The sequence below is a fragment of the Ostrinia furnacalis genome, unplaced genomic scaffold (genome assembly GCF_004193835.3).
Source record: "Ostrinia furnacalis isolate ACB-3 unplaced genomic scaffold, ASM419383v2 OfSCF6691, whole genome shotgun sequence".
NCBI lineage: Eukaryota > Metazoa > Arthropoda > Insecta > Lepidoptera > Crambidae > Ostrinia > Ostrinia furnacalis.
In genome coordinates, this window is record NW_021136930.1 from 133631 (window position 1) to 158633 (window position 25003).

Below are 25003 nucleotides of genomic sequence, written 5' to 3' on the forward strand. Positions count from 1 at the left end.
TGTAGATATGAGGCAAATGTGCATGGGTGTGATGTGTATGTTATGTTGTGTGTCAATTTCAACTTCAACTAATTCTTACGAAAATATTTTCCACCTCAACGTAATCGAGTGTAAAAAGCCAATCAGTGAGACATTTCTTACACTCAAACAGTAACTTGGGGTAAATATTAAGAATGCGATTAATTTTATTATAAACGTGGGGGGCTTGGGATAAGTTTTGCCGAGTGGCAAAGACAGTTCGCGAAGGTAGAAGGAAGGTAGGGGCNATCAAGGTTCATCAATTTAAGTTTAAAATAATAGGCAGTAATGTATGAAGAAAGAGCTTCTATTCTGTATCTACCTATGCCCGTGTATTTTTGATCGGTGTCAAATCGGAGTTTTTGGTGCGGGGTACGCGGGTGTTGCTCGCGGCGTGAAGGTCAAACGCCCAAGGTCATTGAGGACTCTAATCGCCTTAAGCCGGCGCGGGCGCGGACGGCGATCAACCCGAACGATTTGACGCAAATCGGTTTATTATTCAATTATTTTGCGAACAGATTAACAAAGGTGTGTGTTAACCTCAGATCATAGAAATGATCTGAGGTGTTAACGATGAAACTGCTTAATTAACCCCAGCAAATTGGTGCGATTTTGTAACGGTTAAGTTATTAAGGTTTAAGATCTTAGTAAAATAATGATTTCAAAGAAAAATCAAACAAGATGTTGGTACTTCTAAACTGTGTAAAATTAAAATCGATTCCCTTTGGTTGAATTAAACCTACACGCATCTAGGTAGCATTTGGAAAAAAAGACTTAACTTTGTTGCATCCAGAAAATAACTGCATTTATAAGAAGATGATGCATGAATTTTCATACAATTTTCGTGAAAAGTTTTTCTCATTACCTGTACCTATTGTATTCTATTTCAATATTATTGTGTTTCTGTGTCAAAATATATCAAATCAAAAATATAGCGGTTGTAAATAATTGTAAACCCAAAGAAGTAGGTAGGAAAGTAATAGAGTTATTTTGCATTTATACAGGGTGACTGGAACTGAACCCGCCATAGCTAATACGCGTATAGAGAAGGTCATTTGCTAATTATTGAACCTTACTTTCAATGACTAAAGTTTATAGTTTAGGAGATATGTTAATTTTTATAATTTTTTCAGATTTTTCCGAAATTTGACCTAAAAACTGCTTCAATTTTTTTTCTCGTGTGATTTCCACAGTTTTTTTTATTTGATATTAATATCGAATATGTCTTTAATCAAATAAAATAAATTTCTGATCCAGATAATGATTGAATAGCTAGTTACGAGCCGCCGAAGTCTAACAAAAGTACAAACCACGATAAAAAATTCTACTTCGAATTCGATTGAAACAAAAATCAATGGTGATAATGGATTGCCAATGATCTTAAAAATATCTCTAGCTTCTCTTCTTTCCAATGATATATCACACGTTGTAATTAGATAATGAAATTTGTCAAAAATTCAAAGTTTATGGAAGAAAATGGAGTAATAATACAAAAATTATCCATACAAAGTTGATTTTGAATTTTTTTAAACTCTTTTCTTCATAATGTGATTATTATTTTTAAATTCATTTTTCAAAAAGCACACAAAAATAGTTATGAAAAGGAGTATAGCAGATAATATGAGATGTTTGAAGAAACTTTGTATGTATATTTTCGTATTATTACTCCATTTTCTTCCATAAACTTTAAATTGTTAATAAATTTCAATATCTAATTACTACGTGTGATATATCATTGGAAAGAAGAGAAGGTAGAGATATTTTTAAGATCATTGGCAATCCATTATCAGCTTTAGTTTTTTTTTAATCGAATTCAAACTTGAATTTTTTATCGTGGTTTGTACTTTTGTTGAACTTTGACGGCTCGTAACTAGTTATTGAATCATAATCTAGATCTGAATTTATTTTATTTGACTCAAGGTTTATTTGATATTAGTATCAAATAAAAAAATCGGTTAAAATCATGCGAAAAAAAAAATTAAGCAGTTTTAAGGTCAAATTTCGGAAAAATCTGAAAAAAGTATAAAAATTTACATATCTCCTAAACTATAAAACTTTAGTCATAGAAAGTATGGTTCAATAATTAGCAAATGACCTCCTCTATACGCGTATTAGCTATGGCGGGTTCAGTTCCAGTCACCCTGTATTTCCAATTCAGTGTTTTAGAACCCCTTTTTATTTGTTTTTTATGCATAAAAAGGCAGTTATTTGACCACAATCGCACCTGATGTTAATTAATAATTGACAAAGCACCTTTGTTAGTTCTTAGCATTATAATAGAGACTGTCTACTGTCTATATCATTACCTGTAATGTGTCTCTACAACAACTTTGGCCCTCACATGTCCTCCAACTCGGCCGCGAAACCATACGCTCATAACTAGTTACCAAGTATCGGTGACCAAGGTAACTTGGCTCAGCTCAAGTCTCAACTTGAAGCTCAGCTCGCTAACTCGAGACGTCACTTAAGCTCAACTGTAACTTAATAGTTGTGATATAGCGCAGGATAGGAATGCAAATTACGTTAGGGTAATGGCTCGTTCGAGAGGGTATTGAGAGGGATATATTATAGGTAGGGTAGTGTCACTTTGATAGTAAATTAATAATGGAATGGAATTTTTCATACTCACACTTCGATTTGGTTCCATCTCCAATGAAATAACTAGGTATACGCACATTTAGTAATACGTTTGTATAATCTAAAAGTTTAGCTGAATGTGTTTCAGTTTGATATCTTCTTCATACACTTAATCCGTTTTGTTCTAGAAGACTAAAGAATCATAAAAATATTATGAAAAAAATATCTTAACTAAGTACTTGTGCAAAAAATAAAGTTATGACAGCTGCTTAAACTGCTGGTTTGCTTGCAAGTTGCACATTTCGGGCAGTTAGACGTTTGAATTTGTTGGATTAAAATTAGTTAGAGGTCGGACGATTGTAGTAGGTAGGTACATTTATCTACATTAAATGATTTCCCATACTTCTCTCACTCTTTTTGTCTCACCAAGCTAGGTGCTAATATACGTATCAGGCACAAAAGCTAAACGAAACTAGATACGCTATAAACGAAAAAGGAACAAAACAAGTAACATTTATCAATTGAAAACACTCCAGCAACTTCATAACTGTACTCCCCGATAACTGGTATAATCGAGTGAGGCGGAGAGCAATTGAAAACTGCCGTGGAATGTACAGTCGAATCGAAAGCACATCAGGCTTTACATTTTTGTTGCAAAATAGCCTGTAATACAACGAGATAAGATGCCACTATGTTAAGCTTGATATACTGTCGCAGTAGACGTACAAATCTTTTAACATTTAGCAATAGGGTGTGATATTCCATGGCGTTTTAACATTTACTTTAGTTTATATAGTCTATCGGTAAATTGTAAATAAATAAATAAATAAACCTTTATTACTCACACAAAAATCAAACAGAGTTACATAGTGAATGTATAGATACGTTTGATGTTCATTCTTGTGTGAGTCTGATGCCTATGCTAGGTATTTAGTATACCTGTATTACAGGTCATCAGGCTCCCACCACCTCAGGTCACTAAGTATCTTCTATGTGCCATACAATCAGCTTTCACTTTACAGTTTAATATTAATACTTACTCGTGTTAGAAATACAAGAAATAGGTGTGTGTGTAGTATGTGTTTGTGTAGTGTATGTGTAATGTGTATGCGTGAATGTGCGTGCATTTTTTAGATTATGTTAAGTAAATAATATGTATATGAACCTAGCTATACTACTATAATATATTTGTTTTATCAAAATAATATTTAATATCCAGTTATAGAAGTAACAAATTGAAGTCACAACCCTGTGAAGTTAAGTCCTTAATTTAACCTACCTAAGTTCCAACTTCAAGTTTTTTCAGAGACTTTCAAGTGTCAAGAATAGGTTTGGTAAAAGATCACTGGGCAACTAAGTAGTTAAATGAATTTTAATAGCTCTGTTCTTGAACTAAGATTCACACTAAGGTAAACAAGTGTAATATTTAATTTTATTTCGGATATAAAATAATAACGTTAATTTTACCAACCAAATATTCATAACTTTATGAACCAAAAAAGTTTATTTTGCTAACAACCTACTTTTGCTGTGATCTAGTCTAGACTCCATCTGTCTCTTTTAAAACCCTGTGAGAGAAAGAGACACCTAGCTAATAATATATTCGTTGATACCAAGTTCCTTAGTTAATGGCCATTAAACTAGATTAATGGCTTATTTTTGCCGAAACTCGGCAAGTTTGTAATTTGTTTGAGTCCTTCAAAAACGTTTCTCAGATTGTGAAAACTTTTCAGACGTAGTTCAATATTGAAGATGAGGTATTTTAAGAGAATTTTGCTTAAAAAGTTCTTAAGACTTTGAAAGAAGGTACTTAAAGCGTATTAAAATCACAAGTCCTCAGCACATTTGACTACACAATTTTTGTTGGAAAACAGAACTTAATATTACATAAGTATAGCCTGACCAGGAACATAAAAACCCTGGCACAGAGGCGCTTCAATTGCATTTGATAGTGCAACACTGAGTACAGTCGTACATGTGTTAAATTAATAGGCTTAATTATGTATCAGGATTCAGGATTACGGGCTAATTTAAAATATTATTTAAAAAATATTATTAAAGATAACCTGGTTTAAATAAATTAAATGAAACCATCAATCGAGCTAGTAGGATTTATTTTATTATTCATCAATAATCAAATTCAGAACATGAATATTCAACTGCAATGTCTGCTCATGAACGCTTCAAACTCGGTACTTCTTTCCCAATTCCATAAAATTCAAAACTTAGAAAGTGACAAAAAACTTTAAAATAGGTAGTTGAAACAGACTACAGCTAATTTTCATAGTGGACTGTACCATACGATAAACATGTCAGTCAATTTGACAACCTTTGTCGGAAACATTATTCAATGAAAATATTGTCCGAACCCTTAGTATTTCTCTTCGACAAATACTTTAACACATTGTGAACCACTTTTCTTTCACGACTATAAAAAGATTTTAGCAATTTAATTCACAAAATCAATTGCGCACATTTAAAATAAAGTTTGTTTACACTTTGACAGCAATAGACTGACATGCAAGGTGACATGTCAATGAAGTTTTCAGTTACTGTTGCCATTAAAAGAAATTAGTACCATTAGTTTTCCGCAACATGGCGAGGGTTTTTATGTTCCTGGTCAGGCTATAAAACGCGGCACTGACATATGGTCACTGTATTTTTTTTACTACAAATCCTTTTTATCCCAACTAATATTATAAATGCGAAAGTAACTCTGTCTGTCTGTCTGTCTGTCTGTCTGTCTGTCTGTCTGTCTGTCTGTCTGTCTGTCTGTCTGTTACGCTTTCCCGCTTAAACCTCGCAACCGATTTTGATGAAATTTGGCATAGAGATAGTTTGAGTCCCGGGAAAGAACATAGGATAGTTTTTATCCCGGTTTTTGAAACAGGGACGCGCGCGATAAAGTTTTTCTGTGACAGACAAAATTCCACGCGGGCGAAGCCGCGGGCGGAAAGCTAGTTATTCATAAAGTTTATATTGTAACAAAATCGATTAAAATTTATTGTTATACTTCTAAGACACTCCACTTAAATGCAACCATAAATAACTCTTATACCCCTGCTATTAGTAATCACAATTACAATTTACACCTCCCTACAGAGATTTTTGACTTATTATTACCGAGCCCCCTATTCTCCAACCGCGCGACATTATTTCGAATAAATCATAAAAAACCGCCACATGTTTGCGCTCCTTGTAGCTAGGGAGGAGAGTGGTTACAGAAGCACACCTCCGTTATTACTTCAAGTGCCCTCCTGTGCTCAATCTAGGAGGCCGTGGCTTGGGTAGGAGCGCAGCGAGTAGTGTAGATTGAGTACAAGCGTAGATTTATTGTGGGTACACATCGCTTCCAGACATTATATTATCGTCAAAAAGATAAATAAAACCAAAATCAAGGTAATTAAAGCATGAGGGTTCGTCAAAGCTTGTACTTACAAACTACTTACATTATAACTACTTTACAGTAATATTTCATACCAAAGAGATGAAATATTATGAAGTATTAAATAATTTGATTTGATTATCTCGTAAGATTCAAGGATCTTTCCTGTAATATTATAATAACAAGTTAAAGTAAATTTGAAACGAAATTAAATATTTGTTTTGTTCTGTGTTTTCGATCCATCTTCTTTATCGTAATAACAAAACGCTTGATGTCCCGCCACAGCCTTACCCGCGACCACTTCAGACGCATGTAGTCCGAGTGTTGAAAGCGATTTGATCTATCGAGTGGTGGATGACGAGTTCTCGATCGTTCCGATTTGTTTCTCGATTGTCGCGGTCACTCGAGTGTGCTTTGTCTACGCTCTTGACAGTTTCCCACTTTTCCGGAATTTTGTTTGTTATTTGTAGTCGTATACTCAATACTCGCTTATTTTCGTGACTTCGTCTGTGTCGATGAAAAATATAACCTTTATGTCAGACTATGATATGATTATCTAATACAGGCACAAAATATAATATTTATTTTCTGGCAAACAGATTTATTCAACCCTATAATGTCCTAACGTTTTATTGGGTACGTATAAAAATACACAAATAATTTTGCGCAATGTTATGCCTCATTTGGGAATTGAACCGAGAACCTTTGGATCGAGAGAATTCTGCTCTACGTGCTGCGGTCATGGCCAAATGGACTTTGATTTAATTTCTCAATAATTTAACTAAATAATTAACTTAAAAAAAATGTTTTAAGAAATGTGTTTGGTTGTTATTAGGTACCTACTTATGTTAAGCATAATGAATAGTATAGCCTCAAAAGTTAGAGATAGAGCTTCTACCTATAATATTCTAGTACCTACTAACAAAATAGAGAATTGACAGTGACTGGATCATAAAATTATGTTCTTTGAGGCATTCTCACAAAAATTCAACATAGACTGATAACGAATTAATGAAATAAATATTATAAAGCTAGCAATAAAATTGTTGTGTTCTGGCAATTAGAGGTAAGATAGCCAGTGCGGTTGAGGATACTGGGTGAAGTTCGCTTCCATCTTCGGCCTGATCATCACTTTCCATTAGGTGAGATGCAGGCCAAGACCTTCCCCGTTGCGGATAAAAAAACAAATCTTGCGATAAAGTTTTGGAAATATATGTTTACCAAACACACGGTGCCCAACCATTTTCCGTGTCCATTTCTTTCCCTGTGCTCCTGGCCTACTTTTGTCGCCACGCGTCGGCAATTATTTGTCAATTTGTCGCGACAATGTCGGCGATTGTTATCACCCATGTGGGGAGGGGCAGTCCCTTTTTGCATTGTGGGATATTAGGGAATAAAAAGAGGAAAAATTAGCCTCCAATAGAGGTCTTACCATTGAAGTGGGAGGTGTGATTGTGGCGTTTTAATTCTAATTCTATACCAATTACTGTTACATAGGAAATGTACAGAATACGACACTTTAAAGTAAGAACTGTGGGGTCTTATGATTATAATCGTAGGAGCGAGTTTGCAACAAATATTGGAATCAATTTCAATCATTTCAAATTAAACTAACTGTAGCGATAAAAAATCTGACCAAAGAAAAAATCTGGATTGAAATATTACTTGCTAAACGGAAGATAGATAAGTAATTATTACAAGGGATATAAAAAAGGCCACTTAGTTGAAATTAAAATCCTACCGAAGCCCAAAACAATCATTATTATTTTTCTGTTGAGCGAAAGTAAAAACATTCTCAGAAACAATAAATGAATATTTCCTGGAAATCCTCGAGGTATTTAGGGAAATAAAATAACATTTTATTCGCCTATCTTATGTTTTTTTGTTTTGTTTTATTAAATCTTAATTGTAAATAACTTCGTAATAACGTCCCGTTTAGTGATAGTAGGTAATGAGAACGTAAAATACGAGTATGTAACATTCTTCAAACAACAATGACATGCTACAATCAACATTTTATAACTGTCAAAAACTACAATAAATTAAGATTCTGTCCTTATAGCTCGTTAAAGTTCTAGTGCGTGCTTTTTTGGATCACATACTTACTCCTACTTATCAGCAGTTCTGTCTGCTAAATCTGCTTGGAGTAGAGGGAGCCTAATGACCTGTTGGGTAGGATGACCTGATAGGTACAGGTTTCTCAAGTGGTCCTAAAATTTGAAAATGACAATACAAATGCCGTAGAAGCGGAATTTTAACAGTGCATAACACATTACACGTCTTAAGAGCAAAATATTTGACGATTTGTAAGTATGTACTATTTAAATAGTGAATATGTTACAGGAAATGTATGAAATCTAGGAATTGTATACTATTCCTAGGAAATGTATACAATTCCGAAGCTATTTAGGAAATGTGTAAAATATTGCTTCAGAGATTTTTTAATACGCACATATCCTAGGAAATGTATACTTTTCCTAGGAATTTTATAAAATTCCAAGATTGAATTAGGAAATGTATAAAACTAAGCGGCACGGCACTAGTGCAGTCGCGTGCTCGTGTGCCCATTGGCCGATAGGTACTTTTAACTCACAATTAGGTACTTTTAACTCACAATTATAACCTGACAGTTGTTTACGCACTATTATACTTTGGCTGAAAAAAATATTTGCTAAAATTTATTGGCATAACTTTCTTTCGGCATTACGCATATTATTACGCTGAAGTATTGGAAATCCATAATCTCAATAAACATCTCTTTTATTAAACTACTATTGGCATGAAGGTTTTAGTACTCCTGTAGCTGGATAACAAAGTCTCGGTTAGGTTAGGTTAGACTTGCGACCTTACATAAACACAGCTGCCGCGGTAGCGGCCGCCAAGCGCTTTTTAAGTTTCGGTGAAAAAAAAAGTGGCGTAATAAAAATAATTTTGTGTAAAAAAATTTTAGGCTTAAAACTTGTGTGCCATAGACAATTAGGCGTACAAAAAATTTGGCGATTCGATAGAGACCCCGCGTAATCGGATGATGCAATACCCTCCCCTCACACCGCATATCTAGGCGTATTCATTGAAATCTTATACATTTCCGATTGCTGCTTAGGAAATGTGTAAATTGCCTAGGATATGTATCTAATATAATTTACATCACACATTTTAGGGTGATTTTAGGAATTATACACAATTCCTAGGAATTGTATACAATGACGGATTTCATACATTTCCTGTAACAAATACATTAAATAAAGAAATTTGGACTTTGACACGAGTGGAATAATTATGTACACTCCTAAACTGTCTCAACCCTGCTCTAGTTACAGCTTGTTAATACGCTTCGATACAGGTCGAACGACTCAGAGCGGCCATTCTGGGAATTACCAAACTTGAGCAGTAAAACTGGAAGAACACCTGTTAGGGGCGGCGATAGCTCAGGACTGGAGTAAAACTTGCTGTTTATTAATGCCCCATTTTTCGATAGAGTTGACACCCTTATTACTTACGTATTTGCTATAATATTCCAAATTAAAGGTAGAGCAAGCTATGTTTGTGTATGTATGTGGGCAGGCCTCCCACTAGGTGGACCGACGATCTGGTGAAGGTCGCGGGAGGTGCCTGAATGCGAGCGGCGCAGGACCGGTCTTTGTGGAAATCCTTGGGGGAGGCCTTTGTCCAGCAGTGGACGTCTTTCGGCTGAAACGAATGAGCGAAGCTATGTTGGTAGAGCGTAGGACGTCCACCCATAAGATGGACCGACGACCTCATAAAGGTAGCGAGAAAGCGCTGGATGCAGGCCGCCACCAACCGGCCATTGTGGGAAATCATTGGGGGATGCCTATGTTCAGCAGTGGACGTCCTATGGCTGAAATGATGATGATGATGATGAAGCTATGTTAGGTGTAAAAGTGTCATGGAAAGGACCTACATACTAATAAAAAACTTGAATTTGAAAATGGTGTTAGTATGTTTTTACTTTACTTACATATTTTTTGGAAATGTATAAAGCCTGGTCCGTGAGCACTAGAATCCCGTCCAATGACCACAAGCTACCCATCCTTATCGCTCGCGCGTAATTATATTGCTGTCGTGACTGTGCGACGCGCGCCCGCAGTGAGTGTGCGAGCGCGACAGCAAACATAAGGGTTACGTGCGAGCGACAAGGATGGGCAGCTTGGGGTCATTGGACGGGATTTTACGTGCTCACGGACCAGGCTTTAGACACATTGCTAAAATGATTTTACCCACACGAGTTTTTTTCGTTTTTTTCCTAGGAATAAGAAAGAATTTTGAGACGACATTCAAAACTCGTTTCACGCTTAATAAAGCCTGTGAATTGAATTCCAATATTTAGAGCGTCCTAGTCTTGAATTTTTGAGTGTACTGTTGTAGTAGGCGTCATTCTAATATTAATTTTTTTTTTATCTACCATTAGTAACCAAAGCCAAGTTTACTGAGTTATTCTTCCAAAATGGCATCATTTCGTAGACTCTCACCGTTGGCTTAGCCTTTGAGTTCCTGCCAATGAACACTCCATTTTATTTTGCAACGAGATAATAATAATTCCCATCCAAAGGAAAAAAAAAAAANGAAAATACAGTTCTATAAATTACCCCGACTTAGCAGTCCAACGAAAAAGGAACATCTTAAAAAAACTCACAAAAAATTAAACAGGCGGAATTAAAGCGGGCCGATGTCGCAGCGAGCGCGCCAAATTGAAAAATTCCCTAAGTGTCCGAGCCCCATTGATTGTGCTACGACAATAGCACTTGGAGCGCACTAATCTTTTCATTAAAAAGCGATTATTCGCTGCACGGAACTTTGCACTAATAGGAATAAAGAACGAACAAATCAAACATGCATTGACATTCTCATTCACACTTCAATATAAGGTTCAATTTACTTTGGCGGGGTGCAAGGAAAAAGTTGTCAGGACGAGGCCCTCTGCAATATGCCTCGCATTGCGTCGCATTTTCTGACGGTACGCGATGACATTTCCATTTGGATTCTGTTGCGGACCGTTGATGTTATTAAAAAAAGTTTTTTTCTGAAGCGTGATTGGCGCAGATGACGACGTGCTAATCCAAAGAATCTTTGGCGTTTTCAAATTGAATTCTATTAACTTCAAAAATGTAGAGAGGGCGCCGTTTCTCACTGAGGACTGACTTTTTGCGGCGATGGAGCCAACTAAGAAATTAGGCTCTTAAAGGGATTACCTTTTGTATTATTCTGTGCGGGAAAACGACGGGCGGCGCTCAAATTTATAAAGCTCCCACACACTACAGGCACGGACTGGCGGTTGCTTTCCATTGATAAATAAATAAAAATATTTTGCCATTGAGGACTCAGTAGACAGTAGGATGTACAGAAAATACCTTAAAACCGTAGGTATTTTTTTTAATAAAATTGTAGTGCTATTTTGAAAAAAAAAACCGCATAGTCAGATGCGGTGAAATGTGCATACCTAAGTAAATAAATACTTCAGTGAGTAAATTAGTGGAGAATCACTTAAATACCACCAATAAAACATCCACAAATCCCCCAGGGTTCTATTCAGCTTTCACTCATTTGTTGCCATGTGCAATTGTGCATACCTACCTAGTATTTTTATTAAATTATGGATATCACATTACATTAATTTTAACGCATTACGCTGCAACCGCAGTGTTCGAGCCTCAGCGCTCAGGTGTAACCGACCCTTACGGCGACAATTAAAACAAAATGGCGGGCCCACTTTTGTTTCACCCGCCTTCATTTCTTAATGCACCCATTACGCAAAGACAAAAGTTTGTCAATAGACTCCCGGATAAAGCGTCAAAGAAGTCATTGACGACCCTCGCGTCGGCATTACAATAGATGTCCGATTTTCTTAATTAAAAATGTCGCACTAGCATCACAATGGACGGGTTTTAATCATCATTGCGATTGCAGCGTTGTTAATAACAACAGTGTTTCCACAGTCCTTTTCGATTTGTATGTCCGCCTAGATGGGGTTTGCTTTGATACAAATTATGGACTTTTTCATTTTTGACTGACTGGGACCGCATTGTACTGGATTCTATGTTCATCTACAGAACAATGTATGCAGTTTTGTTTATCGCATCGGGTGAATCTCTTGTTAGTAACGTTTGCACAAAAGATTGATATAATTAAGATTTTGTCACGTAACTTCTTGTATCAATGGATTTGTTTGTAAGGTGAATGTGAAAGTCAATAAGCCTGACAGGCGAGGTGTATTTTATTTGTTGTTTTTACCTTTCATGGCCAAACATTAGAGTTGGACAGAGTGGGTGGGCTACAGGCTGATGTTAATATAAAATTGCATACATTTTTGATAGCGTTTCTAAAAGTTGCAGTGGCTTAAATGGTTTTATTTTGTATGTTTTTTAATTAAAATGTGGATATATGTGAGTTCATTCAGTTATTTCAGCTTACCTGCGCTTGCGATCTCTAGGGTACACTGTTCCGCTATCATTTTTCATTTTACATCGTGCCCGAACTTTGTTTCGGAACAAACTTTTACTTTTTTGATTTGTGCACCTACACTGTTTGGAAGCTAAATAGGTATTCTGTTTTAAAACAATGTTGTTATATTTTTAATATCTGAAACATTGTATTTACCTGTAGGTATCAATTACATTAGATAATAACATAATATTAAATTTTGCGGGCTTACAAATTTGCCAAAACCCTTATAGTCAAAAAGTGCCTTTATTATGCCATTCAATAGTATACGAATACTACAATTTTAAATCAATTTATACTCACCGTGTGACTTTTTATAACATAGGTAATTTCGTAGAATACATAATTTATTCCATCATACTTCCAAAACTGACTTAGATAGTTCAAAATACTAACCACAGTTTCTTAGTAACCAAATATCGCGAAATATCCCACAAACAAGAGGTAAATCAAACGCCAGCAAAATAGATACCTCGACCTCGAGGCCAACAAAGCGGAGCGCTGCAGTAATAAATCTCAATTTGGTAATATTTTAACTTTCCAATAAACAGAACAGTGATCGCATTATTCGCGTTATGAGATAAATCCTGGGGCGACTTGCGAATTCCGAAGTTGAGATCAGGAAAGCCTCTGTTCTGTGCTGCGTTGGATTTAAGTCGCAGACAGAAGCGGAAAGGTCACCATCAAGTAATGGTATTACTTTTGCTTTATGACTTAATGTAGAAATGACATATGAGAGATGTATGTAAGCACTAATATAAACAGGCAGTAAGTAAATAGGCAGTTGAAAAGAAAAAGTTAAGGCTAGGCACCAAAAAAGACAAGGACAAGACATGATGTATCAACTGCTCATGTGGAGATTTGGATTGTCGTACCACTATAAGTTCAATTTCTGAATGAATTTGTAAATTCGTATTGGTAGTGACAATTTGATTGTCCGAACTGATATCAATCCATGCTTTGGAGGAAACGTAATAGCGTGGATCTGATTGATTGATTGAATGATTCCACACGTCTATGGTGACTGAAAAATTCTGTCACTGTCTGATTCTACTCGATAGATTGATTGCACCTAAGTTGATTCTTCTTCTCCATAAGTAATTCTGCTCTCCATGAATATTCTCCATCCATCTTCTTCATCTCAAATATCCTCGTCTCAACGCCACTCGTTCACGACTTAGTCGCGGTGTCAAAGTTTTAATCCGGCGTCGACAGCATTGTTTGGTCGCGAGCGGCTGATTACTGCCCGGCGACGGCTGACGCCTGCTCAGGGCTGAGGCTGGGAGATGGTGAAGCTAATGTTCAAATTCAAATTCAAATGCTTTTTAGTACTCCTTGTTAGTATAGAAAGGTTCTTACTTATTAGACATGAGCCGTAAGATAAACCTTGCTAGGTATTGCAACATTAGATTAGATTAATTACTAACTATGGCCTTATTACAAACTAGCTTTCCGCCAGCGGCTTCGCCCGCGTGGAATTTTGTCTGTCACAGAAAAACTTTATCCCTGTTTCAAAAACTGGGATAAAAACTATCCTATGTCCTTTCCCGGGATTCAAACTATCTCTATGCCAAATTTAATCAAAATCGGTTCAGTGGTTTAGGCGTGAAAGAGAGACAGACAGATAGACAGAGTTACTTTAAGATTAGTATAGATGCAAAAATACTTAGATTTTTTAAATAATACCAGATTAGATATTTGATGTAATTTTGACGCTGTCTTTCAAAGGTGATTTTTTTGTCAGATACATACTCTATTCGAGATCAATTATTATTTCTTTCTAAGTAGGCATTACACTAGGAGTAGTAAGTGCGAAAACTAGGAACTGCAGTAAATAATAGTCTTATCGTGACACCCCTGTCAACCGTTGCAGGCAGACTTCAACTTTGAATATTTTGAAATAAAGTTCAAATTATATTTATTGAAGTCAGATTTGAGCGACGAATTATTTATCGTTAACTTTACACTGTGTAGCATTTCAGGGTCACAGTTGCTAATTAATCATCATCCCGAAATACAATGTCGAAATTTAAATTATCAACGAAAAACTAGAACCATACAACAATTCAAGAACCCGTCTGGCCTGTGTTATAATATTATCGTTTCAATACCTCATTACGTACAAAATGTATATTACTATGTGCAAACAGTACTTGAATAGATGTGGTATTTTACTTTAATTAAAAGTTCAACTTACTTCATTGTCATACTACCCTTGCATATTTTGATAAAACAAGTTCCTTATACTTGCTAAAATGATATTCATGAACACATTAACGTAACTCTGATATATTAGACCGAAAAGTGCGCCAACTTTATCGTCTTCTATACAAATAATAACAGTTGGAAGTTCCCTCGGTGGTGTACTGAGGCATTTAATTTATAGGAAAACTTCGGCGGCCTAAGCGCTAAGAAAACTTGCCTTCACAAGTAGTTACTATCCTATATATTGCGCAATCACGTGTAGAATATCCTCACGAAACTAATGTTCTATAATTTTAATTCCGGAGTTGTTAACTGTGGGTGTAAAATGGCGACGTCGTAAAGTTTCATATTTGATTCATATTATTTCAATCTAGCAGTAATGTGAAGTGTGAACCAGGTACGAAACAATAATGTCGCAATTTTAGATCCACAGATTTGGATGGTGTAGTTATGTTATATCATAAGGACGTCCACTAAACTGGTGGCCTCCCCCAATGATTTACAAATCGCATTGATTCCACATTCAAGCTCTACATCAACTAAATAATATTATAGAACAAAACCAATATCTTAGTAGACGAAACTATCAAGATCTCTGAGCGTAGTTTATACCATTGATAAAAAAATAAAAACAGTTGGGAATAAGGCTAGAAGAAAGATTCACGAAGTTGAAAACAAGCTGAATAGTAACAAACGATTCAAAAGCGTTGTACAACTAAACGTAATAGCAACGAAAACCAATCAGGGAAGAACTTCGTCTGAGCAGAAAGACTAAGTTTGATGAAAAACTTGGCTACATGCATAGTGGTGAATCTCATAGACTGCCTGTTATATTTTTGCTAAGGAATAGTTTTCCATGTGCAAGTTTTAAAGGCTCGACGGCGCAGTTATCAAACTTTGTTACAAGTTCTATATTAATTACGTATAAAATTACCTATGTCACCATTATTATGTTAGTGCTCGTAGTTGCAGATTAAAATCTCGTTATTAAGTAGTGATGTTTTTAAATAATGTTTTCTGTGTTATGTTATTAGTTATATCATCAAAAAGCATTCGGAATCGAGCAAAAAGTCAGGAGACCTTACTTTTACGCCGCTACCGCGCCGCCGGCGCGCCGTCGCCGCGCCTTTGCACTGTTCATACGCACCGAGTAAAACCGCCGCCGCCCCGCCGCCGCGCCGCCACCGCGCCATCAAAGCATAATTTCGCCCGCGGCGGCGGCGCGGCAGCGGTGTTCACGCGGCGCGTATAAACAGTGCAAGGCGCGGCGACGCGGCGGCGGCGCGGTAGCGGCGTCGTGTGCAGGAGCGCTAAGGAATGTGTTAAGCACTATAAGACTTTTAACTTGGCTTTTAAGTAGCGATTGGATTATTCTGGGATTCTTGAGAAGTTTGTGTTGATGCGATATTCTCTACCTGTATTTTACTGAACATATGGAACACAACAAGCGATTTAACTAAGTTTAAAATGGACTGTCATCTTTGTTGTTATCATTAATTATGGTAAGATAGTTCTCACGAAGCTAACGGAGGAATAGGTGGGTTATTCCACTCCGTTTAACGATAACTCGGAGTGATCCCGCCGGTTGCTGAATGAAGGGAACTCTATTTTGATGGATCCATTTCGAGCGGTGCGTTTGGTGAACTATGTCTAATTGTATTAGGCACTGTTGGGAATTTTGGCAATATAATAAGCAACCTGCTGGCGTCACGAAGCTCTGATTGAAAATGTAACTATCACAATTTGATATTATCCTTTTATCTTTAGTGATGTTTGCATATTGTGTAGTATGAGTTGCTGTCGGCACTGCATTAAAAATAATTACGATGTTTCCTAGTGCATCATTTTATTTCGCGACAGGTGGGTTCTTGTTCATTTCTCTATAATAAGAAATCATTACAGTAAAAACTTTCAAGTACAGTTATTGGTATGCATGTTTGTTAAAACAAATTAAGTCGGTTTAATAATTATGTTAGTCGCGAACTCGCTAAGTAGTAAGCTAGTAATTACAACTTGATTGCATCGTTACCGACAGCACAATTAATTTGTAGCCACCGTTAATTGGACTAGTTAAGCAACGCAAGATTTATACACGCGACCAAATATATTATAAGATTTTAAGTTTTATAGATAATAGGGAACATTTTAAATGAATTATGTAAATTTATAGGTCTTATACTTTGCTAAATATTTTTATACTACAGGCATTGCGTAAAACTTTTTATTCTTACAATAAATATCTTATTGCTACCGCAGATTCTTCAAATAGTCTATTTACGAAGAATCCTGAGGATTCCAGATGTTGTCTTCAGAGAATGCTGTCTTTAATTTGACATCCGAATTAGGTCTTTGGAACGCTGCCAGAATACCAACTTTGCCTTATGAATTTAAACATCCACCAAATATCGTAGAAAATTTTATAGCTGGAAATATTTGGTTCCTTAACGTTTGTAAATATACATTGATGACATGCTATTACTCAGCAAAGACTAACGATGACATCAAATATTGTTTCGCGAAACAAGATTACGACAAGTGGTTAACGTCAAATAAATTGCGCAGTCAACTTAATAGCACCAACTTAAAGACAGCTGACATCCGCCGTTTATAGAAATAAGCTTTTAAATTTCTCTAATTAAGAGTCGAGATTTATTCAAACCGTTAAATCCAGGAGCAGCCGGGAAACAAAACGTGATTGCTCGTAGACTTATAATTTAATGCAATTTCCTCTTTTATTGTGGGGCTTGAGTTAGGGGAGGGAGCGGGGCAGTTATATTAACTAATGCCACTTTGTGGAATAAGACTTTAAGTTATGCGTTTTGATCCTGAGGTATAGTAAAGTCATTATTCATTTCGGCACATAATACTTTCTTTTAAATTATTAGAATTAATATTCATTTATTTTTGTTTGTTATTTATTTAGTACACATTTTTAGTGCGAATATGTGCCTGGAGGTATTTTTTCTCAGTTAGCCACTAACACCAAGTGAAGAGGAAATATCAAACAGTCGAATATAGTCGAGCATTTAAATTAATTTACTGATCAATTTTTTTATGGAAACTATTTTTGGTTAGGGTTTCTAGTAAACGCATAATTAACTTATAAATAAATCAGCTTGCATGTGACCATGTATGTTTTGCTGTTCATGACAATATTATTATCAGGCCCTTAAAACGGATTTAAAAATTGTATTTAATTTTCATTTTATTCATTTCTAGATTTCTACTCTTACTCTGATGACTTAACCAAGCGTTTCACTGTATGATGCCATCCCAAATCTCATAAGCATATTTAGCCCAAACCTCTCCCTTACACCCCACACTCTCGAAGGGTGCAGAATCCTCTTATTGCAGTTCGCTGGACTGCGATGATCAGGGCCCCACGCCGGGGCCCGGGCCCACGGGCCCCTCGCTTCGTTAACGCTAATACTTAGGGCTGACGGTTGCACTTTTCGGCGGAACGTGAGACCGAACATCCCATTCCCGGTAATATATTCTGAGATTTTTAGTGTCAGGTACTTGTAGGGGCCTTAATTGTGCAGTTTGACGCTTTGTGCTGCGTAACGATAAGTCAATAATGTTGTAGGGAGGTGCCGTTGGTTTATTAAGTTCTGTTTGCCGTGTCATTGTGACGCTCTTTATAAGAAAGATTTTTAATATTAGCACAATTGAAAATTTGCAAGTGCCTTTAATATGCTTTATTGAAAATATTCTAAAATAAATGTAATACTGATTAGTTACACAGTTAGTCATTATCGTAACATTTTTTTTTGTCATTAGAGCATGCTCCAACAATATCCAGTATATCTCGGATACCTTGCCGTATGAATTTCAAATTAACGATGTTTTGTGTACTCTGCGCACCGTTCATGAACTCAGCAATAACTCAGGGCAGCATAAACGTCAGTCACACCAATAGATTCCGAACAGTACATTGATCGCATTGTGTAGCGCACGCACGAGTGGCCGCGAGCAAACGCGGCCGTGTAGGCAGTTACAAAATTGATGGCGCATTCGACACAGGCTCTCTGAATTTTGATTTTCCAATAGCTGACGTGGATCAAAGGTTGTAATATACTCATACTCGATTTAGTGAATGCTGTGTTTATCTTCATTGGTATTCATAAGTATGATATCGCTGTCAATTATGGGAAATTATAAAGATACATGTTTTTTTAAGAAGCATTCTAGGGTGCGTTACTATTGCAGCTTTGTTGCCTTCGATGAAATTCAAAAATATTATCTTGTTTCTTGCATTGGTCTCAAAGCTTTTAATTTCTTTAATTCTGTATCATACACGTATTGCTTTGAAATACACACACCTAAAAATGGATGCACAAAATCTTTTTAGATTTTCTGAACCTTTCAAAAGCGGCGTGTGGTCAGTTACATGATAGATAGCATAAATTATTCTAAATCAAATATTGGGGAGTTCTCTCTCAATATTTAGTTCCTACTTATGAAAAAAAAAGAACTTTTACTCTGCATTACTCGCAAAAATGAAAATAATTCTTTGAGTTATAATAATAAAAAGGAATACGAGAAACACAAAATCAGTTTGTTACATTCAGCAATTGAACTATCCCACGAAAATTCTGTTGATAAAAACAAACTACCCACACAGTGCTCGAACGCAAACGGGTATGTTTTCCAAATAGCTCTGTTTGAACCCAAGATACTCTTGTTTGCTTGACTCTTTTTGGCCTACAGTTTCAATTCGGACGGTTTATTCGATCGTTGCTCGGTGAACGGGTCTTTTGAGGTCTTGGTTTTCCTAATTGAAATCTCCAATCGTATTTTATTTAGGTATTCGATAAATGCTTGTTGATTTGTAAGTTTTTTCTTCATGTGCTGCATTTGAGCTAGTTCTTTGATGTAAGTTAAATATTTAATTTTGGGTTTTGATCCAGTATAATTTATTCAAATCTCAACAAATTCACATTAGTACTATCGTAAGGCTGGGCTTTACTATTTCCATCAAGGTTGATATGAAAGAATGTTTACTTTGTAATTTAAAATTTCTTCAAGCTAAATCAATTGTCTTTAGAATTGGGTAACTGGTTCTTAGGTAAAATTGTTTAAGAAGTTATTCTTAAAATTATTCTGTTCTCATCCTCATGCGAATCTTTCCATTGAAAACATTAATTTATTAGCAAGTCACGGACTCACCGTCATAAAAATGGAAAAAAGTACTTTCCCACATCATGGATCGCTGACGGAAGAAACTTTTAACAGCATTACAGTGTCTTGTCAATTAGCATTCGGAACGTTGTCCGAGAGAAAAATCTCATTCAACTTCCTAATAAGAAATTCCTTCGGCCTCTTGATGGGGTAAGAGAGATCAGCCAGTGTTTTGTTTACTCCCAAATGATGGTATTTATTTAGATGATTTTCATCAATGAGAATTATTTTATACCAGAGACAGGACATTTTTGATATTTTAGCAAAAAACTAGTTACAACATCAATCTAAGTTTACCTTAGTAAAAGAAAGTGTCATTATAGATGTAGCACAAAATTGTTCAATTTATTTCTTATTATGGTATTTAATTTGTGAATGAAATTAGAAATAGCTAATGACATACCAACTTAAAAATGTAACTGTTCTCTCCGCGCTGTACCATTGATATGGGTGCCGCATCGCCCATTTCCCTTGTTTTAAACGTTCGACAATAATCAACGGCGCTATTACGTTTAATATTCATAACCCGGCCTCCGTTAGGGAGCCTGGACCTTTGACTTTAAGGAGCTGCTCTCGAGCGCTTAAAGGATTTGCTTTAGGATTTATGAACTTCGTGATTGCGTCTGTTTGGTTATACTGTTTTGGTTTGCTTTTGATTTCACCTATCTTACTGATGTTTTCTTTCTTTCTGGTTTTCATGTTGTTGCTGTCTTTTCTTTTACCATCTTCTACTTGTACTATATATTAAGGAATGTTTTGACGCTCTGATGTTACGTTAACCTTAAGCAGTATACTATAAATGAATAAAAACGTTTGCCAAGTCATTGGATGTTACTTTAACCTTTACAGTCATGACTGATCCATTTCCATCACGCGGCCTTGTCATAAACAGCGTTCCCAAACACTTGACAAAAACAGTTTGGAGTGTTACTCAGGCAAATATTTTCCATCGCGCCGGAGCTTGAAGTGACAAATACTTGTACAAACGACATTATCCCGAAATGCTCTTGTAATCTTAACTTAAAGACGTTAAAAGGCCTCGCCCACTGTGTACTTACTTTAACAGGGCCAACACATTGATACGCGGCAGCGAGAGCGGATAATACAGTGCTTTTTCTACCTGTTGGGAATTCTAGTGCAGAATACACGTGTCCTCTAAAGGTGTCGAGGAAAATGATTATTACTTCAATATCTACCTTAATTCTGAATCATAAACTAATCTTCTTCTTTGCCTGGCCCATTCTCATTTCATTTGGGGTCGACCCTCCCCGTCATGCGTCTCCAGGCGGCTCGGTCCTGGGTTGTCTTACTGTTAACTTGGGTTTCTTTTTGAACCATAAACTAATGAGACAGTTAATTTTACGCTCATCCATTGAGGCAGTTGGAAATGTTTTACGCGTTGAACGAAATGCATGAATAGTATCCACACAGCTACAGATTCAACTCAACATTATAATTTTGACAGGCATCCGCTCCCGCTATTTCCACATTACCATATTTCAGCCTTCACTCATCTGTGGAACAAACATTTGCGTATTTTTGGGGGCGCCACCATCGCCAGGGGGAACTTTATGGTGCAACGAAATCCAATTGGACGGTGACGGAGGTACACAAAACAGTGAAGCAACGTTTTAACTTCTGAACCTTCTGTCATTATTATAAGGGTCAAAATGAGAGCTGAAACCGTACACAAAACACTGAGCTTATGTTTATTTTTGGCTCTAAAGAGGCATTGTGATGTAAAGGTTTTATGATTTAAGGAGTTAAGCTTCGTTAAAGTGCTAGTGGGGTTATTTAGAAGGAACGTTTTGTTTGAAAGTGGTTTTAAAGTGCCTATCGGCTTAAATAGTTGCGACTGAGCGGATCGTTCCAATTTTGAACTGTGATTTTACCAATTCCTTGCTTAGTTCGAAAGCAGTTGAACATTTTGTCATTCAGTCATAGAATTAACTAGTCCTTACATTGCCACTTCATAATTTTCTTAAATTGTAACTGTTACAAAATGTTAGTGTAGCCTAAATTATCCAGTATTTTTTCTTTTTCAGTTCATACGTACAGATGACACACTGGGGCATTTAGCTCGTGGTAAAACAACGATTTTGCAGCAAAAATTTTGTCTGTGCTGTCGCCTGTTCATGATTCCATTTTTTCCCTCCGAAGGGCTCCTTGTGCCTCTCCTTGTACTCCTTGTATCGGTTCACGCGTGGATGTGCGCCTCATAATGCGCGCGCTCGGCTCGAAAGATAACGTTGACTATTCTAACGGCGGCGCCAGCGGCGCGGAAACTGGAGCGTACCTTTTGGGAGAAAAATTTCTTTTTGTCATGTTTTGGAGAATCGAAAAGCGATATTTTTTTCGTAGTCTTTGTGAAATTTTGGGAGTCATTGTTTTTTTTGTTAAAATAGATTCTTCGTTGTTCACACCATTTGTTTCTTAGTCACAAGCAAGTTGTAAGCATACTTACTCTTAAATAGGTAATTCAAACAAGTACCTAGTCGGTTAAGAGCACAACTAAAAGGATAGTATCACCTATAATATCGCCCTATTCTTTTTCAGTATTTTGATACCTCTTTGATTTATCAAATAATGATCATTTCCAATGTTGAGATTATTCAAAACTAGCTTTCCGCCCGCGGCTTCGCCCGCGTGGAATTTTGTCTGTCACAGAAAAACTTTATCGCGCGCGTCCCTGTTTCAAAAACCGGGATAAAAACTATCCTATGTTCTTTCCCGGGACTCAAACTATCTCTATGCCAAATTTCATCAAAATCGGTTGCGAGGTTTAAGCGGGAAAGCGTAACAGACAGACAGACAGACAGACAGACAGACAGACAGACAGACAGACAGACAGACAGAGTTACTTTCGCATTTATAATATTAGTTGGGATTGACTGATACGCATCGGTAAAGATTACGGTATTTAGAAAGACTAAAAGATAAGTAGCCAAAGTTATTAAAATTTATCTATGTTTGTCCTGCGTTATAATTTCTCAAAGTTTTCCAAATCATGCCACAATTACCTTCGTCCTCAATTTAGATTTGATTATTAGGGTAACAAAACCATGGCACTTATCCTCTTTATTACACGGTGGCCATTCGGCCGCTAATGCTCGGATACAGGGTGTTATTATTCAAAGTTCAGCACGTAATAACGGGTGAGTGTGAATTAAGCAAAGCATAATATTGCCACAATACCTTTATACTATAAGAATGACCGTGGCGTGCCGTGCCGCCGGCCGTTTGAGTAACGTTACGAAGCACATTTTTTAACAAATCGTGTTAGAATGTAGGGTTGATAGCTTAGGATATCGTTTGTAGGTTAAAAATAAAGATTTTGTTTATTTCACTATACATAAATTATTTAGTAGTATTGGCAAGGAAGATTTTATCAATTTCTCATCATCACTTTTTAATAGCACTGCGCTTAAATGAAAACTTTTTAGATTTTAATTTATTTTAAAAGAAGGAATTGAATTTTTTTAAATATCTCTACCTGCGTGACATCATTTTAACGAAATTGCGATTACATTAAAACTGAATAGGTTTAATTGCCCATAAAAACTAGTAAAACCAAACTAATCACAGCACCACACAAATTCCTCATCATATCGAGTTTTCTACCAAGTCACCACCAAAATAATGGGAAAAATAAACAATAGATTGATGAACATATCCAGGCGCAACCCTTGTCACGCTGACGTGGGCTGCTCGGGCCCACTACGTGACGTCATGGCAACCAGTCGAATGACCCTATGAGATAGACGTCAGTCAACTAGTTTTCATGAAAAAATTAAGACATGATGAAATAAGTAGATGGTCCAAGGTAGGGCCCAAAAGATAAGGAGACATGTAAAGTGCCGCATAAGGGCTACCTTTTTTTTTATTATTTACTATGTTTTGACGTTCATAAGTGCCACTTGTGGTCTAAACTGAATAAATATTTTTGATTTTGATTTTTTGATTTTTGTCAGCATAGTTTTTGGCATGAAAAAAACATCATGTAGAAGAAGCTGACTAAACTTTTGTTTAAGGTTTCTACTAGAATACTACCACGGAGACATTCCGTTTTTTGTAGGATCCCGTTTAGTAGTATACATGTTTTAATATTAACATTCACACGAACATCCCGTTTGCAGTGTCGCGCAAAAAACCCAACGGTTTGATTCTGGAACTTTATTCCAAACTCACACATAAGTGTTCATATAACAGTTCAGTTTTGCGGGATCCTACAAAACTGGATCCCACAAAACTGGATGGCCATGGGAACGGCTCCTTAGTTTTTCGTCGAGTCACTTCATCCGGTTGCTTTTATCGTCCGTAATAACCCCTCGAGCCAGGTGCGTTTGAGTCCCATGACGTCACTATTTACGCGATCCCAAGAAATAATGGACCGGCCTATTAAGCTATTTCAGGGTTGAAAGAAATCCTAATTTCTGCGGTCGGGAACGTCGGAAATCCACAGACCACAATGAGATTGAGTGAGGCTGACAATAGTGACGTTTCTTGCGCTGCTTCTTTTCAGCACTGGCCCATTTATTGTCTCGAAGCAGTGGTAAATGGGTGTGGTCGTATATTAATACTGGAATGTGTAAAAGTGCTTTAAAAAGTCTACCTACTTGCAAAAATAAAATGAGTTTGATGAGATTTTTTATGAGCGATTTTTGTTTAGGGCAGTGTTTGTTGAGCTATAAGTAGATAGCTATAAATTTAAGTAAACTACGAGGTAGGTACTTCGTATTCAGGATTTGTTTTTGTTCCTTATTATATTACGGTTCAATGACTTAAGCAAATGTAATTTTAATCCCCGCAAAGTTTTCTTATTATTACTACCCACTACCCGAAATCATCCCAAATTTCCCTACTCGCGAGGTGTTGATAGTAAAAACATTGCTGGAGCGAGTCACCCAATTCGCTTTGTCGCGAGAGCTCCGTCAATATTGGCGCTTGCCCTTCTTAGTGCCGCGGGCAAGGCTCGAGATGTTGGCGGTTTAGATGAGCTGTTAATTTCTTTTGTTTTTGTGTTCTTTTGCTTTTCATAGTAGAATTTATCGAAATTATGTGTCAATAGTTACGGCTCTGCGGGGTTATTCCGGAAAACGTTATCCAAAGTTTCGAATGTCGCCATCCCTCTCATGGAAAACTAGAAACGACGGCGACGATAGACCTGAAACTACGTAA

At 36.5% G+C, this 25003-nt stretch overlaps 1 protein-coding gene across 1 annotated transcript in view; it reads right to left on the reverse strand.

Moving 5' to 3' along the window:
* Positions 1 to 12449, reverse strand: part of chb (CLIP-associating protein) — a 49470-nt gene extending 37021 nt beyond the window's left edge. Inside the window, exon 1 of the mRNA XM_028318183.1 lies at positions 12410 to 12449. Coding sequence (XP_028173984.1) covers positions 12410 to 12449 — 40 coding nt within the window. The remainder of the gene's footprint in view (positions 1 to 12409) is intronic.
* Positions 12450 to 25003: the final 12554 nt, after the last annotated feature.